This window comes from Aulonocara stuartgranti (genome assembly GCF_965226115.1).
Source record: "Aulonocara stuartgranti genome assembly, chromosome: 23".
Classification (NCBI taxonomy): domain Eukaryota; kingdom Metazoa; phylum Chordata; class Actinopteri; order Cichliformes; family Cichlidae; genus Aulonocara; species Aulonocara stuartgranti.
The window spans coordinates 10,540,080-10,558,973 of record NC_138958.1 but is presented as its reverse complement, the minus strand read 5'-3'; the positions used below and the strand labels follow the sequence as shown (position 1 = coordinate 10,558,973).

The 18,894-nt window shown below is 43.0% G+C and overlaps 1 protein-coding gene across 1 annotated transcript; it reads right to left on the bottom strand.

Annotated features, from left to right (window-relative positions):
- Positions 1-1,388: 1,388 nt before the first annotated feature.
- Positions 1,389-16,100, bottom strand: thop1 (thimet oligopeptidase 1). Its single transcript, XM_082524361.1, has 15 exons — positions 16,086-16,100; positions 14,230-14,344; positions 12,480-12,686; positions 10,252-10,400; positions 9,933-10,040; positions 9,179-9,281; positions 8,601-8,758; positions 8,135-8,270; positions 7,830-7,972; positions 6,110-6,333; positions 4,317-4,518; positions 3,998-4,184; positions 3,346-3,474; positions 2,874-3,010; positions 1,389-1,688 (listed from the first exon to the last, which is right to left on the bottom strand). The coding sequence occupies exons 2-15, from the start codon at positions 14,240-14,242 to the stop codon at positions 1,527-1,529; spliced, it is 2,058 nt and encodes a 685-aa protein (XP_082380487.1). The 5' UTR covers positions 14,243-14,344; positions 16,086-16,100; the 3' UTR covers positions 1,389-1,526.
- Positions 16,101-18,894: the final 2,794 nt, after the last annotated feature.

Sequence of the window (18,894 nt, the reverse complement as noted above, 5' to 3'; positions counted from 1 at the left end):
TTATCATCTAATTGAAAAATTGAGTGCAATTATTTTATATGCTGGAATATACAGAAAATAGGTTTAAATATTAAATTTCTTCAAGCCAGAGACTGCATATAATTTAATTTGTGCTTGATGCAATGTGCATAAATGTGCATGGTAGTTAAAAGATTAAAACTAATAAAACAAGTTTTAAAGAGACTTTTTCCATTTGATTCAGTTTTATATGATTGATTATGCAGAGAAAATAGAATTGGGCTGAAAGGTCTATTGCTTTATTATGTATTGAGGTTGTGTATCATGTTTTTAAAAAGTAACTAAGTAATAAACTAATTACTTTTGAAAATAAGTAATCAGATAAGTAACAAGATTACTTTCTTAAATAATCAGCAATTAGTAACCAATTACTTTTTTCAAGTAACTTAATCAACACTGCTCCCAACACAACGACCCAAGAATGAGCTCCAGAAGACCAAAGTGAGCGTTACTGAGCAGCCTGCACAAAACCCTGACCGTGGGCTGGAGTGAAGACCAAGGTCCATGCTAGAAAATAGTCAGAAGAGCCTGACAGGTTCTCCAAAGATTAATGGGCTGGGATCGCCCCAGAGATGAGTTAGTGAGTCGACTACAGGCTGTTATCAGCCAAAAGGCCACACAGCTGATCATTAGCATCGGAGGAGGGGGAAGGATGGGGGACAAAATAAAAAAAAAAAAAGTTTGGAAAAGCTTCTGTTTAACAGCACCTCGGAACACTTAAGAATGAATTTTCATTGGGGGCTAATCGTTTTATTTTGTCAACAATCATTTTTTTCCTGACAAAAACATGTTGATAACCAAATACCTCAATCACAAAAAAAAGTGATGAAACGTGTCGAAACTTTTATCAAAAATTAAGGAAAACTGTTTTGGGGACCAATCAGAAGTACTTAAGTTGTGCAGAAAGGCAGGGATAGTTTAAAGTGATCCAATCAGAAGGAACCCTCTGTGTCATGCAGTGAGGTTACCGACAAAGAGGGCGTAAAATCTTTTGATTTTATTTACGATAATCTTTGTTTAGTCAACTAAAGCTAGATGAATTTAATGGCTAAACTGTGACAAACTAAATCTGCTGCCTAAATTAATGCTGGGGCTAATAATTCGGTCCTCATCAGTAAACGGCAGCCATGTTTGAAGCTGAACTGCAGCATGTTAAGATGATGCAAGCTTCATCCAACGCCGGAGAAACGCGATGGAGACGCCGACTTTAACCAATCGGTTCTTATCTGCCACGTTTTTCTTTTATGTCATTTGGCAAAAATGTGGACTCTGAAACCAAATGTCCAAAAGCAGACTCTTATTTTAGAAAACTCACTCAGAAGGAAACTTCCTGTGAGCACCCTCAGTCAGGTATTGAGACACAACACAAGTCACCTTGAATCGTTTTATTCACAGGTTTTTCTCCATGTTGGAACATTTTACAGTTTTTTCTAGAAAATCTCAGTCTGTACTTTTATATGTTTCACGTCTGGGAACGAGGAGGGGGTGGAGCCAGCTGCTGTGATTGGTCAGCAGGGACATGGTGTGCTGGCGTCCAGCTCCAACGTTAGTCCTTTGCTCAGTAGGAAGGCTTCCTGTTTGGGTTCCCGCCCGAGGAACTTCCTCAGCATCTCAGAGGCGTCCTCTGAGCCGCCGGGCCGCAGGATGAACTTCCTGTAGTCAAGACCCACCTGGGGGACCAATCAGAGAAGAGAAACTAGGAATGAGTTAGATGACCCTCAGGGAAAGTCCTGAAAACATCCTCGCTCAGTTTCCTTAGACTGTGAGAAGTAAAGATGGTCAAATACGAGGTGAGCTCTGCATTTCTGAGTCACCGCACGGTAAATCCTGTCACTTGGAAACATCACCCTCACTTGGCAGGTGACAACACCTGTTCATGTCACACGGATAAAGAAAATCGGCTCAGCTCAGGGATGACCAGTAACATCAGCTGATCAACTGTTTTATCCAGAAACTAAAACACTAAATTATGGAGGAGGAGAGGGGCTAAAACATCTGGAGAACCTCCGTCAGCTTCTAATACAAAAACTTGAGAAAGTGTTTTTACTCTTTTACTGTAATTAATAAATCCTGATGCTTTTCATTGCGGCCCTGAAAACACATCTCCGTCTCTGTTTTGGTACTTTTGGGCCACCGTAGCCTCCAGACCTCCTCCTCCTCCTCACAGTCACTCAGTTGCTGTGAGGCCTCGTTTCCTCTGCGGGGATCATTAAAGTCTCTGCTTATCTAATCACCATGGTAACGAGTGCACCTGGACAGGTGTGCTCCATCAGAGATACAGACTGTTCAAACAGAGCTGTGCTGTTTTTCACTTTTTTTTTTTCCAAACACATTTTAAATGAGAATTGTAGTTCTGAACTACATGAAGTTAAAGGATCCCAAGATTATCAGTTTTTTATGTGATCACACAGTTTAACACTGTTTATTAATATTTCTGCTTGTATACATTTTGCTGTAAATGCCCTAAATGTCACACTTTTCACTTCATTTGTTTAATAAACATTTACGTTTTTTTTAATGACAGATGTTCTGACACACTGCTTTTTATCATCTTCCATATTTATTTAAAATAACTATATCTGAAGGTTTGACTTTGTGCAGTTTCAGACTGTTCTGCAGTGTTTTGTAAACTGTTGATTTTTTTGTGTAGAGTTTGTGTTTCATTAACATTTTGTTGTTATTTTATTGATTATTTGAAGGCTGTTCATTGACAAACTATAAATCAGGACCTCCTCCTGTCACATGTTCAGCCGCTCAACTTTATTTATACCTCAAAGCTGATCTTGTAGTAGTTTAGCAGAGTGACCTTTGACCTCCTGCCTGTCTATCTGAATGTAAACGTTGGAGCTGCTGACCTTTGGGTTCATTATTCCCTCCTGTTTGAAGCGGGCATAGAACATGTCCATGGAGAACACCTCGCTCCACAGGTAACCGTAGTACTGAGCATCGTACCCGCCCGCCAGGTGTCCAAAGGTCGCTGGCATGTTGGTTCCTGCAGGATAGGAAGGAGAGGTCAATGGCCAGAGAAGAAGAAAGAGGCAAAAGTGAAGGTGGAGTTTGGACACTTGTCTTCATCATGTTCACTTCATTTGCTTTTACACAGACTGTAAATGAAGATGGAGAGTTTCGTTATATCAAAGTTTTTAATAGTGGAAGGTGAACCAAAGAGAGCACAGTGGATATAAAGAGACAAGAATGATCCAGAAGAGGAATGCAGTGACGCTCCAGAGACAAAAGTGACCACAAAAAAAGCACAAACACAAACGGAGGTGAAAGATCCGTGTGTGCTAGTGTCACATCCTGCCACGACCAATCAGAAGTACATACCAGGTGAGGCAGGTATTCCCAGGATATCCTGGCAGAGGCGTCCGTACTCCTCTGCGGGGTCCAGGCCTTTCCTGGTGTGCAGAGCCTGATCCACTTTGGCCAGGACGATCTGCCTCAAGTTAAAGAGACCTGCAGAGAGTCAGAGGTCATCAGGGTGATTACGGCCGTGTGGTCGAGCGTCTCAGCCAAAGAAACAAAGACACTGCATTACTAGTTGGAGCGCTCTCGATGGCTTTATTAAGTTTAATGAGCCAAACATCCACAAAGCACGTCCCTGCTTCCACATGCGAGCTGTCAGCTGGTGGAACTAAGCCGTACACCAGTGCTTTGCGTAATGATGCTCTCTGCTGGAGAGACTGAGGAGAGGCGGAGTTGAAACTTTGGCTGAAAAATAATTTACTGTGTTAATTATGAATTGGATTATTTTTGTTGTGATGTCATGTAGAAATGTGATTATCAGAAGACTCAGTTTAGCAGCAAAGCTCATTTTATTTGATTCCGATCTGTCCAGTGAAGCTGTGTGAGCGTATTAAAGCTTCTCCCAACTGTCCCAGATTTTCAAAAAAAACATAAGCCCTGCTGAATTCCCAATGACAAGATTTAACCAGACAAACCGTCTCCAGTGTAACAGAGGGCCCTGTGCAATACGTACCGGTGTTAGCAAGACGGGACTTGATGAGTTTGTCAAGCAGCTCGTCAGGGATCGGGTTTCTGGTCTTATAGTGCTTGGACATCCTTTGCAGAGGCTCCTTTTCCCAAACCCAGTTCTCCAACATCTGAGACGGAGCCTCCACAAAGTCCCGCTCCACATGAGTCCCGCTAAACATGGCGTAGTCTGCCTGCAGTGAGGAAGTTCACCATGACATAATTTTATCATTTAGTGCCACATTAAAGAGTGTTTATCTGAAACTATTCATCACAACCACGAGAACCTGGGCATCGTTATTGGCCCCAGGTGAACATCAACTAACCTGAGCGCACAGCTGGTGCATGACGTGGCCAAACTCATGGAAGTACGTCTCCACCTCGTCGTGCTGCAGGAGCGACGGGGCATCCGCCGTCGGTTTGCTGAAGTTGGCCACCATTGCAGCCACCGACATCTGGCGCGTGCCATCACTCAGCAGACAGCCTGGCTGCAGGCCGAAGCAGGCGGCGTGGCCGTACTTCCCTTCACTGCACGGAACAGGAAGCACAGTGCCAAGTTAACCCTCTGGGGTCCAGGATACAATTGGCCATTTTTGACTACTTTTATTTTACCTCTACATTTCACCTTTAAAAACCATTTAGCTTGCCTTGTTTGGTATCATTCTCTTCAGCACAATCTCATATGTCTGAATTTATAGTTATTTTTTCATTTTGACATACTGTATGTCTGTACTGTACTGTAACACAATTGATCTAAATTCAGACAAAAAAAACAAAACAAAAAAACAAAATCCGAGTAGAAAAATAAGTATTTTTTAAAAGATTTTTTACTGTAACAACCACAAACATGTTTAACGAATCCTTTTCATAACTTGAAATGCAAATAGAAATAGTACATTTTAAAACCTAAAAGTTTTGCAAACAAAGTTATATGTGGCTATTTACCTAAAAATGCAGCCAAGGCGTTTTTTATATAACCATTTCAAACTATTTACAGAACAATCATTTGTGCCACTCCAAAAACTTGTTTCTGTCCACTATAAGACAGAGGAGAACACCACAGGCCTAAACGCTGCAGGTCTGACAACATGAGGTGTATCACCTGTTTTCCAGCTGGTGACAGTGTTAACACTGCAATTTGCCTTTTGTGGCTTTTTGGAAGAAACTGTGACATTCAGCATTGTTCGGACATACAAAACAAAACAAAACAACGACTACACACTACACACTAACTACACAAGACAACACACTAACTACAGACTCCAAACACGCTAAACATCACAAGTCTCTCACATCTCAAAACTCGCTCTCTCTCTCGCCAGCGTCACACCTAAAACTTCCACCTCATCCTAAACAACCAAATGCCACATGCTGCTATATAATGCTTTTGATTGGTCAACATGGTAAACTTTAACACCAATAGGGAAGGGGTGATTTTTCCTTTCTTTTTTACTCGGACAGTGCTTGTTAGCGCTGTCCTTAGAACATACCATGGTTTATTCAGAAAAAACTCCACCGCGTGTATTTTTTTATCATAACTCTGGTTTTAGGTGGCCTATCAACACAATTTGAAAACTGGTAAGTAGTTTGAAGTCTGCACTTTAGACACAAGTAGAAATGGATCTTGTTGCTGTGTTGTCTTAAGTTAGTCGTGTAATTTGGACGTGCGTCCGTCGACCCCAGAGGGTTAAAATTCAGCTCAACTCTCTGTAACAGCAGCTCGCCGTTTCACCTGGCTACCATCCACTTCCCTCTGTTTTCACGCTGCCCGTCAAAATCAGGACACCTGAATTTACAGCAAACACTCCAAAGCCTACACACCTGCAGCGCGCCCAAAACTCCAACCAGAGTGCCACAGAAGCCGCACATGTACCTTCTTTAGTTTAGACTCTTTATTCTAAACATATTACCGTGAAAATATCTGAGGCTGATCTAGAACATGGACCTCCAAACCCCAGGAGCCGCGTATTTAGCCTGTTCTGTCTAATGTCCAGCATCATGGTGCCACTAAAACATTTGCCGAGCAGCTCCTGAAGAAAATTTCCTGTTTTGGTTGTCCTGATGAATCTCTGCGTGTGTTTCAGGATAACTTCATTACCCAGGATGCAAAGTTTCATACCGCGGATAGAGGTCCAGGTAGAACTGCCCGACCACCTGACCAGTGACACGGTCCTTCACGCAGTACAGAGTGACATCAGGATGCCAGGTGGCAGCTCCGTCCACCAGCTCGAAGGACAGACCCAGCAGCTCCTGGTAGATGTCCAGCAGACCCTGAGTCACCACCTCCATCGGAAAGTACTCCTTCAACAGGTTTTGATCCACGGCATATTGAGTCTCCTCCACCTGACAGGAGAGGAAGAGGAGGAGATAAACAGAAATACGACTTATCAAATGGCCTCAGTTCCTCTGCTTCCTTGTTAAACTTGGACAGACCTAACGTGAGTCTAAAGCTCTGTGGATTAGGGCTGCTCGATTATGGCAAAAATGATAATCACGATTATTTTCACTGAAATTGAGATCTCGATTATTTGACGATATTTATTTAACCCTTTAAGACCTACCATAGAACCAAGTCCGCCAGAGCTTATATTATTTTTTTACATGTTGTAGTGCCATTTGTGGGAGCATTTCAAGTTGCTATACAACTGTTATAGCCCATATTTTAATAATATGTATGCATTATGTCCATAGTAACTACATAAATTGCAAAAAAGTTGCAATAAACTACAAAAAAAATTGAAAATCGCTTTTGTTTTGTTTACATATATTTCTACTTGGAGAAATTTAAGAGGTTTATCCCTCAAAACTTTAAATACAAAAAAGTTGCAAAAAATAGTTTACAACAACAGGAAATTTATTTTGAGTGTCTTCATAGTTTTATTTTGGAGATACACCAATTTTTATATACACTGCAGGAAAAACGAAAAAACAATCCTATGATGCAAATTTGCAAAGAAAACAGAAGGTGCATCAAAATAAACTATTTCCAGCAGTGCAATTCGAGTTCTAAGCATCCCAGAAACTATTCAGAAAAGTCAAACATGACCAGTATAGGCTTTTAAGGCCTACAAGTAAAAAACTACATTTCCGCGAAAATGACGTCACTTCCGGTTTCGGGGAGGAAATGGCCGACATGTGATAGTTCGTGCTGACGTCTGATTCACTGTGGGAAGTGTTATGAACAGCTGACCGGATCGGCAAAGCGTGTTTCTGGAATATTATGTTTTTGTTCCTGCAAGCGCTTTCTATGCAGTTTTTGCAAAGCTTTATGTGGAAGGAAACCGTGACCGAGGGCAAGCTGATGGCATCAGATGTAAGTACAACTCCTCCGGTTTCATATGCAAAAAAAATTATTGCGCTAGCTTACACGGTTCAGGTTCTACAGGGATTTAAAAATAGTTACACAAAACGGAGTGTGCTGCTCTGACCGGCTTCAATGACTTTAAAAAATAATATAGTGTGCAACACCACTGAAGTTTTTTTTTTTTTTTTAACCTCTCTTTTCAACCAACAGCAGTCACTCTCCAAATAACTTCTGCTTAGCTTTCCGAGCTTCCCTCGGGTCCTCTTAATCAGCGGTCTCCAACCTTTTTTGCGCCACGGACCGGTTTATGCCCGACAATATTTTCACGGACTGGCCTTTAAGGTGTCGCGGATAAACGAGGGAGGGGCTAATAATCGGCTCAGTCATTTTTAATGATCGTTGAAAGCCCAGATCGTAATCGTGATTAAAATTCGATTAATTGAGCAGCCCTACTGTGGATGTCAGTCTTTTAGCTCCTTACAGAGCATCAGTGGGACTGCAGTACACCATTACCTACCATCCTTTGTGCTCTTACCTGGGTCATGTAGTAGCGCGTGTCCCAGGCATGCAGCTCCCCGTTGAAAGGCAGGCCTCTCTTCTGACACTCCTTCTCCTTCAGCTTGAGGATAACCGCTCGCTCTTCCTCACCCAGCGGCTTCAGCTTCCGGGCGAGGTCCTCTGAGAGACAACAGAGAAAAACCGGACATCACCGCGGTGTGAAAACTACACTTCACAACACCATCTCGTTTATTTCAGCAAGAATAAAATCTCCCAGCAGGTAATTGCCACCATCATCACCAACAGCAGCTCTGAGGCTGCAGCTGGGCTCTCAGGACTCACCCAGGAAGCTGGCCACCTTCTTCCCAGACTTGGCCATGTTCATCTCCAGGATGAAGTCGGCGTGCGTGGTGAAGCCAAGCAGAGCGCACTTCTGAGCCCGGAGCTCCACTAGCTCCTTCAGGATCGCCGAGTTCTCCTGCAAACCAGCACGAGATCCATTAAGACCAAACTGTTTGTGGATGACATTGCCAAGTTTCACCCCCACCCCACAGCTCGTCCGACTCCTGACTGACATCTGCTCTTCAGCAGACCTCACACATCAACCAAAATCAATAACAGTTTTCCTGTGGACAGGGCAAAAATAAATGATTGTTTTTCCTTCAGTTTACTGGAAATAAAGCCAATACACAAAATAATAAATCATTTTTCTCCTCTGCCTGAAGTTACAGCTCGCCCTGTGTGTAAATTAAGGAGGACAGCTCTGCGAGTCTGTCTTAAATGTTTTCTGGAGGTCCTCTGCTCTCACCTCCTTGCAGCGGGAGTTGAAGGCCTCCTCCAGCTTCTGGCGGGTTTCTGGGACAAAGCATTTCTTCATGGTGGGGAAGTAATGAGGATACTTCAGCGTGACTTTCAGCTTGTCGCCATCCTTCTCCAGAGAGCTCAGGAAGTCTTCGGGGAGTCCGCCTGAAACAGTTTGACTGTTTAAATGTGATGAATTAAATGTGCTTCTCTATCATCGACAATAAACCATGCACCACCCACTCCCGGATCACTGAGGCTACATCTACTTTTCCTCTGAGCAGCGTGAGCATCACACCACCGGCGCTGGTGCATTCTGGGTAAACTTTGATAGCTCATATCCGCTTTTGGGGCAGGCGTGAGTGAGAGCAGGTGAGAGGTCTCCTTCCTACCTACATTTAGAGACCAGGATCATCCGCCACTGAGCTGCTGCAGTAAAAACCGAGCTGTGGTTAACCAAAGTGTTTTCTGATTGGTCAGGTGGATGGCAAATTACCCAGCAGGCCTCAGTGGCACTTTGACTGTACAGCGATCTACAAACAGCAGCTTTTAGGGCTTTTAAAATGTTGAAGGAGCTCCACTCACCCAGCTCATCTCTGGTGAAGGACAGGCTGGTGGTGTCTTCGTTTAGGTTCTTGTTGAAGTCGATGCACAGGTTGCTCAGCTTCTTCTTGATGGTTTTGATCTCCTGTGACAGCAGAGAGAGAAGTCAGGTCAGACCTTACATTAAACTTAAAAACACATTTCAGCTCTGAATGGGTGCGTCATCATACAGTTCAGCATTTAAATCATGAGCGAAGGCACCGGCATTAGCCTGTCCATGGACCAATCAAGTATCCTGAAGCTCTCTTCCTGGCTCAGCACACTCAGGAACCGGGACCACCAGCTGCAGAACTGCATGCAGGAGACTGATTACACTGCTCGTTACTGGGTTAGGGTGACACCCGAGGATACCTCTACAGTGGCAGAGACACACCCATGTTACACATGAAGCAGCGTGCGGGTGAAAGCTGGCCTGTAACACTTCTCCTTCAGGTGCGGCGGCTTTACTGATGGTTGGTCACATGTTTAACACACGCAACCAATTAAGGAAAAAAAAAAAGACTTCCTGCTGCAGCCTGATAGGTTGATTAATCACAGGACAACAGGTGCATTAGTCACCTGACCATCTCAGCAGTAAGTAAGGAGATGTTTTTCTCTCTCAGCTCTACTTTTGGGGTCGAGGACCCTAATTTGGCAAGACTTGAGGATTTGAGGCCTGCGGTAATCTGAAGGTCACAGCAGGAGGTATTGTACACAAGAGCTTTTAAATAAAGGTTAGAAAAAAGGAAGGAGCTACCTCCTGTGTGTCTTTGGGCAGGTGGAGGCCATTCCTCTTCCCCAGTTTGATCAGTCGCTCCATGTACCGCTTGGACTCCACGGTGAGGCTTTCAGGGTCAATCTTCTTCTGCAGACACAAACACAACAGGACGTTCAAAGAGCAGCAGAGCTCCAGGGTGTAAAAATGGGCTTTATTCTTTTTCAGTAACAGAATAAAACCATTGCAGCACCTCTGCAACCTCCCTCTTCATACCCCTCCCCTAATCTCTCCCTAAAAGCTGTCTTCCTCCTGATTGGCTGACTCCTGGAAAACTGACTGCAAAGTGACATCATCTCACCTCCAGAGCGACGATCCTCTGGTAGACGTCTTCCCTCATGCTCATCTCCACGTCAAACTCGGAAAGGCGTTTGTCGGCATCTGTGCTCGCTGCTCGCACCTCCTTACAGGGAGACACATGCTGCGGGAAGTCCAATGTGTTCCTCTGAACTGGGGTGCAGAAGGCAGGGGCAAACAAAGAGACAGAGGAAGGGCAGGGCCATGTATGAGGCAGACTTTTGACAGATTTATGAGTATTGATAGGAAAAACAATGCTTGAAAGAAAAGAACAAAAAGATGCTTTCCTGGATTCAAACGTGTGAATCAAACATGGAGGTTGGTCTTCAGCTGTTGTCAGGCTGCAGTTAACAGCGAGGAGCACTTACCACAGTCATTTATACATTAGTATGTTGGACATTTCCACTGAACCACAGTGACGTCTGAGGTTTTGTTTCAGAGTTCATGCAGAACAAAGACAAACTCCAAACGATCAAATATTTGAAGTAAAAGTGAGATTTTACTTCTTATTCCACCTTTAATTATTCTTTTATTCCTAAAGGAACTCTTATTCAGCTCATTTCTAGCTCACGCTTTTACTCTTTGGCTTTGGTGCAGTTTGTTTTATCCTGTTAGTGGTTCGAGCGTCTGCTCAGATATCAGAAACGCGGAGGCCGCAATGGATGCCCGTGTTCAGCCTCAGTGGCGTGCATGGCTGTTTGTGCGCTTCCTCCTGCAGAGCTGGAGGTGTTTTTGGGTTTCAGCTGCCTGTGAACAAAGCCTCAGTCTCCATTGTTGCAGCAGCTGGTTCAGCTGCTTTCTCTGCAAACTGCTGATGAGTCTTTACCATCACAGCCCCACTGTGCTGACACAGAGCTTCACTGCAGCGAGCGCTCACAAAGACCCAACAGCCCACGAGGTCCACGCAGCACGCTCGATCCCTTTACATTCAGGGTCACCATCTCACCACCGAAACATCTGGAAGGACAACTGTACCCACGGAGCATGGAAAACCTCCGCAGACTTGCCTAAATCCCCCGATCTGACCATGTTACTTGTATTTATTTCAAAAATGTTTTTTTTCTTTGGTTTTATGTTATAATGTCGTGTAACAAAGTTAGATCTGGAAAAGAAAGCGTACATTAAACACAGCCCATCTTCATCAAGCTCAAATTCCAGCAGAACGTAGTAACTACGTCCTCACAGTTATTATACTTCATAAAACTAAAACTAGAATCTGTGTTCACAAAATGCTTAAAAAAAATTACAGTTACAGATTACAGTTATGAGCATGCATCATCACAGAGCTCTGCTCCTTCTCTGGTTATAATACTGAGAAAAGGCAGTACCGCGTGAGTACTTGATATAACAAATCTACAGATCATCATTTCCTGCTGCAGGTTTTAAGAGTCCAAAAACATTTCAGACCAAAAAGAATCCAAACGTCCAGAGAAGCTGCAGGTGTGTTAGTGTGAAGCCTCCATGCTCACTGCCGGGGTGATGATGATGAACAGCTGTCAGTGATATCTGATCAGATATCGGTGCTCGTCCAGTCAGCTGACTGACAGGAAGTTACTTCTGACCAGAATCTGAACTTTGACCCTCACATGGAGAAACCTTCAGTTTCTCAGGCCTCTCGCTTGCTCCGTGCTCAGCTCAAACGTTCTGACATGTTCACTCATTACGTCATCACTCAATACGTTTTTGCACGGGGACGCTGTTCCTGTAATTCTGCCTCAGTGCAGCGCTACATTAAAGAACAAAAGATGACAATCTGCACCAGCTATTCAGGAATTATCTTTACTTTTTTCTCATTTATTTTCAGAGGCTCACTCATGAGCTAACATAAACTAATGAAACTCAATTAGTCGCAACCAACCAACCCAGTGATGTAATCTCCTTTACTGACAGAAGATGGGGCTGAACATGTTTTAAAAACTTGAAGCACTTATTTCTTAAATCACGTCGACTTTAAACGTGAAAGCTGAGAGTCGGCACTTCAGTTACATCCTGACAATCTGATTTAAAATCTGATGTACTTGCAACATGGACACTGAAACCTATGGACCTAACTGTGTGTGTGTGTGTGTGTGTGTGTGTGTCTTTAATGTGGTGTTTTTTTTTTAAATATCCAAACTCTGAAGCAGGTTGTAATTGTGTCTTTGAACAGTGTTATAAAGTAAAGCTGTTACCAATATTATTTATTATTATTATTATGAAAAAGTCAGTCTTCAGGGTCAGGGAAGCGCTCACCGGTGTACTCGACCTCCACGTTGGCGAGCGCCTTCAGCGTGTTCTCAAAGGTGACGTTGTCAAGGTCAAGGGCTCCGATGCAGTCGTACACCTTCTTGGTGTTGGCAATGAGCTCCTCGGAGAGCTGCTGGATCTGCTCGGGGTTCAGATCCCATCGCAACCGGTTCTCAGGGCAGACCGGCACCGGGCTGCCAAACACCACCTCACCTGAGGAGGAGACAGGTGAGGACATCACAGCAGAGGAAGAGGATGGAGAAGAGGAAGGTACGTGTCTTTAGCGCTGAACATGCCGTTGGGAGCTGGGAGCTGAGCAGCAGGCTTATAACAGGTTTGTCTACCTGTCTACCTCGACACCACTTTCAATCCCACAGGTGAAAAACTAAGATGCAGCTTTTTATATGAAGATTAGAACAACATCAATGACGACACAAGTTTTAAAGTGTCTGCCAGGCGGGCTGCTGCTGAATTCAGACTCAAATCACTGTTATCCTGTTACAGCGTGAGCCGACGTCACAGACAGCAGGACCGACAGCACCCTTTTCCTCCTGCACAAAGTCGTTCAGTGATGAGAGGCATCCATACTGCTGTAAATCTAATCCAATATAGAAATTTATAATATTGATTAGGATCTATTAATTTCATGGCCGTCTTATTGTCTGAAAAAGTCCAGCTTGCTTCAGAGCTGAACTTCATTAAACCAGATGCTGAAGAGTAATGCCAATGATCCGGATATTGATTAAAGCACAGAAAGTGAGAAAACATCAAAGCTATAAGAGGACAAAGCAGTCTGTACTCTACAGATCTGTGCCACGTATCTGTTAACAGAGCCAAGCAACATTATTATAGATTATTATTACTGATGGTGTTGGTTGTGTGGATTTATTTGTTTTCCCCTTTGTAAACTCCCAACTGAAGAATGGGCCATTTATACTGAAATAATAACAGTAATCATAGCCTTATATATTTACATAATATCCTAGAGTTTCCATGAAATATAAATGATCATCCAACTAAATCTGGCTAAAAACGATTAAAGGCTCACTTTTTTCACGCTGCAGTTGCAGAGAGACATCGTCTGCTGCGTGTCAGAGAGCAGAACATAAAGGGATAACAACAGGTCTGCTTCTCACACCATTTAATTAATACCTAATAAAAACGTATAAAAGGCGATCAGCTTTAACACCTCCCATGATGGAATACGTCATGTTTGGCATTCAGCGCTTTGCCGGAATCATTATTAGGCGATGAAGATTTAGAAGAGGTGTTTACTTTTGTTTTAGGAAGTTACACGTGTGGTAGAGAACAGCGCTAACGTTAAATTGGCGGATTTTTGAATGAAGTCCGGCGGAGTTTGTCTCTGATCTGTGGAAGTTAACCCGTGTTGTGTGTCTGCGAGTAAAATCGCGCTTCCCCGTTAAAGAACATGCTGCCCCACAGGCAGGTAGTTCATAGCTAGCTCCATGAATAAGCAGCCCGGTTAGCTCACATGCTACAGAAACGTGCAGAACACCTGGACACACTGGCCTACCGGCTCCTTTATTCTGCTCTCGAACAAATATGGACACCTTTTCTTCTCCAGTTGAGCTTTTATTACCGAGCTCAGCTGCTAGCGGCTAGCTAAGCTGCTGCTAGCTGCCTCAGAGTCCGCAGCTGGAGCTCAGAGAGGACCCGAGAGGAGGCACGCGCAGACAGCCGCTCATTTCACCTGAAAACGCCGCGGTCAGGCGACAGACTCCCCGCCGTCACTCACCTGTTGGCCCCATGCTCACAGATTCGATAAAGCTTGGCTCTGTGCGTGTAGCTCACTGACAGGTGGCTCCGCGGCTCTGGACTAAAAAACAGACCCTCACCCCTTCCGGTCACACCTTTCAAAATAAAACCAAATGAAAACGTTTACTGTTTATTTTCCAAGCTTTTAAAAAAAACAAAAATCCGCTGAAGGTAACAGCAGAACAACAGGAAATTATAAACACTAAAAATAAAAATAAAGAATAAATAAAAGACAATAACCCAGCCATTGCCAGGGTACACATACCCCCATTAAATTACAAATGAAATGCACATAAACTGTTTGTGCTGTTCCTAAATCAATCCTGACATATCTCTTTAAATGCATGAATAAATGTATGAATGCTTTAATGGTGTTCGTCGGAAAGGGAAGATGTGTACCTGTCCTGGAAATCAGTTCAAAACCAACTTCTGATCAGTTCAAGCTTTGGGAGCACAGCTGGCTGGGGCACTTGAACTCTGACCTGATGCTGCTGATCTTGCCAGTAAAAAAAACGTAGAGATTTTTCACGGTCATTAGCTTTAGACATTACAGCTTAGGTTGTGTTTATTAACGTTATCCAGGGTCAGGCCTCTTTTATGAACTGGTGAACATGGAGATTGGTGTTTTCCAACTGTACTCTCCTTTTTGATGATCCAGGTCGAAGGACTGATGACTGTGCTATCCAAAATTTTAAAAAAAAAAACGTAGTCACAGAGATGTGAAAAATGGGATGTAGAGGAGCTCCCATCAGACAGGCGATCTGAAGCGAAGCAGCAGTGGCTGTGAACCTGTCAGACTATGTGCAGGGTAGGAAGACCTGGGACCACGGAGCAGACAGAGGACAAGGGGAGGCTCGGATAATAAACACACAGCAGATGATAAGGGGCGAGGAAACAAGTGGAAACAGGTGGGAACAAATCAGGGATAACGAGACAAGGAAAGTTAAACCAGACACAAGGACAAGAAACAAGACCACCAAAGTAAAACAGGAAGTAACAGATGACAGACTCAAACAGGAGAGCTTAGTTTAACACAGAGACGAAAGACAAACAGGAAGGAACAGACTGGGAGCACAGGATGGATTAACCCACGGATCCCGGGAACAGACGCTCCCAACTAAATAACAAAAGAAAGTCACATCCACAAACACAAAAGCCCGAGACACTCCGTCTAATACATTGTAAACACTGCAATAGTTACACCCTTTTGCACACGCTCTACAGTAAAATAGCAAATGACAAAGTTCACAGGCTAGAGTTAAATGTCAACCACATATATTCCACCTCTGTAATATTCTCACCACTGTTATATTCTTTGTCAGTAGTCTTAATGTTTATAATTGAGCGATTTGCAGTGTTGGGAAGGTTACTTTTGGATTGCAGATTATACAGAATACATGCCCCCAAATGTATTTTGCAACGTATTCCGTTACGTTACTCAATGAGAGTAACGTATTCTGAATACCTTGGATTACTTAATATATTATCATGCTTTTTACAACTAAAATGAGTAATAGGGTGGACACAAAACAAATTTCCCACGTGTGGGACTAATAAAGGTTATCTTATCTTATCTTATCTTACATTAGGCAAGGCTGCACTTTTTGCAGCGATCTAGTATAGAAAACTTTTCCATGCATAAAAGAGGTCCGCGGCTCTGAACCATAGTAAAGGGACCTCTGGCTAATACGGCCGAAAACTAGCTTTACTTTGTTGTCTGGGTAAACGTTGCTAGCCAGAGACAGAGGGAGGCGTTGAAAGGCTGCTCCAGCGAACTTATTGTTTCGGAGGAAAACAGGAACACAGTGTACAGTCGAGTCTTAATGGCTTACTTACAACTGGGCTTGTCAGGCACTCTTTTTGGCTGCAGTGGTTATTATTATATTTACATGCTTCCGGCTCACGTTTCTGCTCAGTGACAAGTCGTACTTTTCCACTCTCCTTTTTCTCCCTCCCTCACTCACAGACACATAACAGGTATGGCAGTCCATTCTCCCTGCAGCACGGACTACACTGCCCATGAAGCTACATTATTTAGGGCTATGCCTGTAACACTCTGCTATTGCTTTCATATTAAATCATTTTAAAAAATATCTCTTCAAGTCATTATGAGACATGAAATTGAGACACAGGCATTTGAGCCTCTTAATGCGTGTTTTGTTTGGGTTTCCAATGGTGTGGAATTACCAAAAATAGAGAGACCATAGCCTAACATATGAAACAGGAAAAGACCACCGTGTAATCCCTTTATTTCAACAAAGTAACTGTATTCTAAATACCACCCTAATAAACTGTAACTGTAACGGAATATAGTTACTCATATTTTGTATTCTAGATACATAACGGCGGTACATGTATTCCGTTACTCCCCAACACTGGCGATTTGTATATATTAGTGCTATTTCTTCAATTTGTAAACTTTGTAATATATTGTATTATTTCATTAGTTTAGTCTGTTACTGTTACTGTCTTGGAGCAATTGTAACCCATATAATTTCCTTAGGGATTATTGAAGTATTCTGATTCTGATGTCACAGACAGACCTGAGTAAAATCCACTCTCTGGGGTCAATAACACTGAATGAAGTAACTTGGCACATCAGAGAATTCACTCAAGAAATCAAACTGAAGTTTAAAGAGTGATGAGTGACATGAGGCGCTCACTTTTCCATTCATACCTACTCGGATCGACTCAGCACGGTTTTCACGGTTTTTCATTAGGTCATAGTTCCTGGTACCTGGTACTTTTTTAGTATCCTAGCTCCAGGGCCGGATTCCAAGCAAGAATGAGTTCTGAGCAGGTACTAACATGTGGTTGTCAGTCTGCATGTCACCGATTGGCTGGTCAGTGGCATCACTCGATGAGTCATGACAGCATCTCCTCTTTTAAACTCATCAACGAGGAAACAGCTGCATAAAACAAGGCACAGTAGGTATATTCCCGCCTCCAAGGCTACCTTTGTTGTAGTTAGATGCGTTGGAATGACAACGACCGCTCAAATTTGTGTCAGGATACAGACAGCATTTCTGAGACATGACAAAATTATTTATGACAACATCTACTGTTAAAATGATTATTTAGCCTGTGTGCACAAAAATGGTCGATATGACATTTTTTAATCACAGTTACCGGTAAAGTGGAGGTGGCTGCTATTTACACCAGGAAACTGGGTGTAGTGCAGGGGTCACCTCTCAGGGGTGGCAATTCAGCTATTTGACTCATGTTACAGCAGCTCAAGAGTGAATGAACATGGTGCAATAAAAGTGGTTTTAGGAGTTTTTTTTTTTTTAACTAATGACCTACAAATTCTATTCAGGTGTATTGCAGCAAGGACACCTGTAAAAGTTTCACGACACTGGCCCTCGAGAACTGGAGTTCAACACCTGTGGTGTAGTGGGAAGAACAAAAGGAAGAGTGAAGCTGCAGAGTGTGAGGAGCAGTGTCAGAGTGAAACAATTTAAATCGCCACCTTCAGGCTTTTTATTCCAGTTTGTGCAGCTCATGCTGGGGCTTCAGTTATGCTGCTGTAGTTTTGGATCATTTGCAGATGATTTTTCAAAGACTTGCAGACTGTTAACATTTAACTTAAAGTTTCTCATTTAGTAGCATGTGTGTGTAAGATGGGTTTTCAGTGTAAAGCATTAACTTTTAACATCCGAGCACGACCCAGCCTGGTGTTGTGGCGTTGGTGAAATCATTGGCGCTGGGTATAGAGAGTACGCACCGAAAAATTAGACCTGCATCTCTTATCATTGTAAAAGCTGTGTTGAATTAATTCAAAGCCATTCATAAATATAAAATGTGCTAAACTAATGTTTAATTTCACTTTAAAATAAATGATTAAACAGTTCACAGCCACAGTGGAAATCAAAAGTGAAGCAAACCTTTTTAACTGTGGGAAAACCCATGTTTATTCCACAGCACAGCCTGGTGGAAAAGCTGTGCAGGACACGCCTGCAGACATGAAAAGCTGTCACTGTGGGACTCCTGCAGGTGAGCACGAAGAAGCAGAGGCACTGCAGATCATCAGCTGAACAATGACACTGTGCTCCAATTTATGTCCCTAAAATAACGTTGTAGTGATTTTAGCACCTCAACTGGGAATTCAAGAACAAATGTGTTGTGTTATTTCCACAGTTCTGCACTCAGCATAGACATTGTGGTTTAGCAGAATTAAACCACAGCTATGGCAGAGCAGCATGGTAAAAGGCGGTTATACTGACTGAATGATGACACCATCACAGGAAGCTGCACGTCAGTAGCAGTAAAGCAGAGATGCGAGGTACACAGTGTGCTAATGTTTCATAGACACACACAGCATTTATTATTTCTGTAACAGTAGTCACCTTGAGGTGCTTTGTATTACAAAGACCCTACACTGATACAGAAACACTGAGACGACCCCCTGTGAATGAGCAGTCAGCTCTAAATTCACTGCTCTAAATTTTAAGTGAAGATGCAAAGAAATCGTGCTGTAGAAATGGATTCTGAAGTGTCTCCTGAGCAGTCTCTATATTGTTGTCCCACAGTTCGTCATACATGTCTTCTTCCACTGTGGATGAACATTTTTGTAAATTAGAACCTTCTGTTATGTAATTCAAAGCTTTGTCTGCATGTGAAAGCGTTCAACCCAAGCACATCTTTG

Excerpts from the sequence above, each read along its gene's own strand:
- thop1 (XM_082524361.1), bottom strand. Across the intron at positions 3,475-3,997 it reads GTCCCGTCTTGCTAACACCG|GTCTCTTTAACTTGAGGCAG; the intron begins GTACGTATTGCA and ends GACTCTCTGCAG. Across the intron at positions 1,689-2,873 it reads AGGGAATAATGAACCCAAAG|GTGGGTCTTGACTACAGGAA; the intron begins GTCAGCAGCTCC and ends TTGGTCCCCCAG.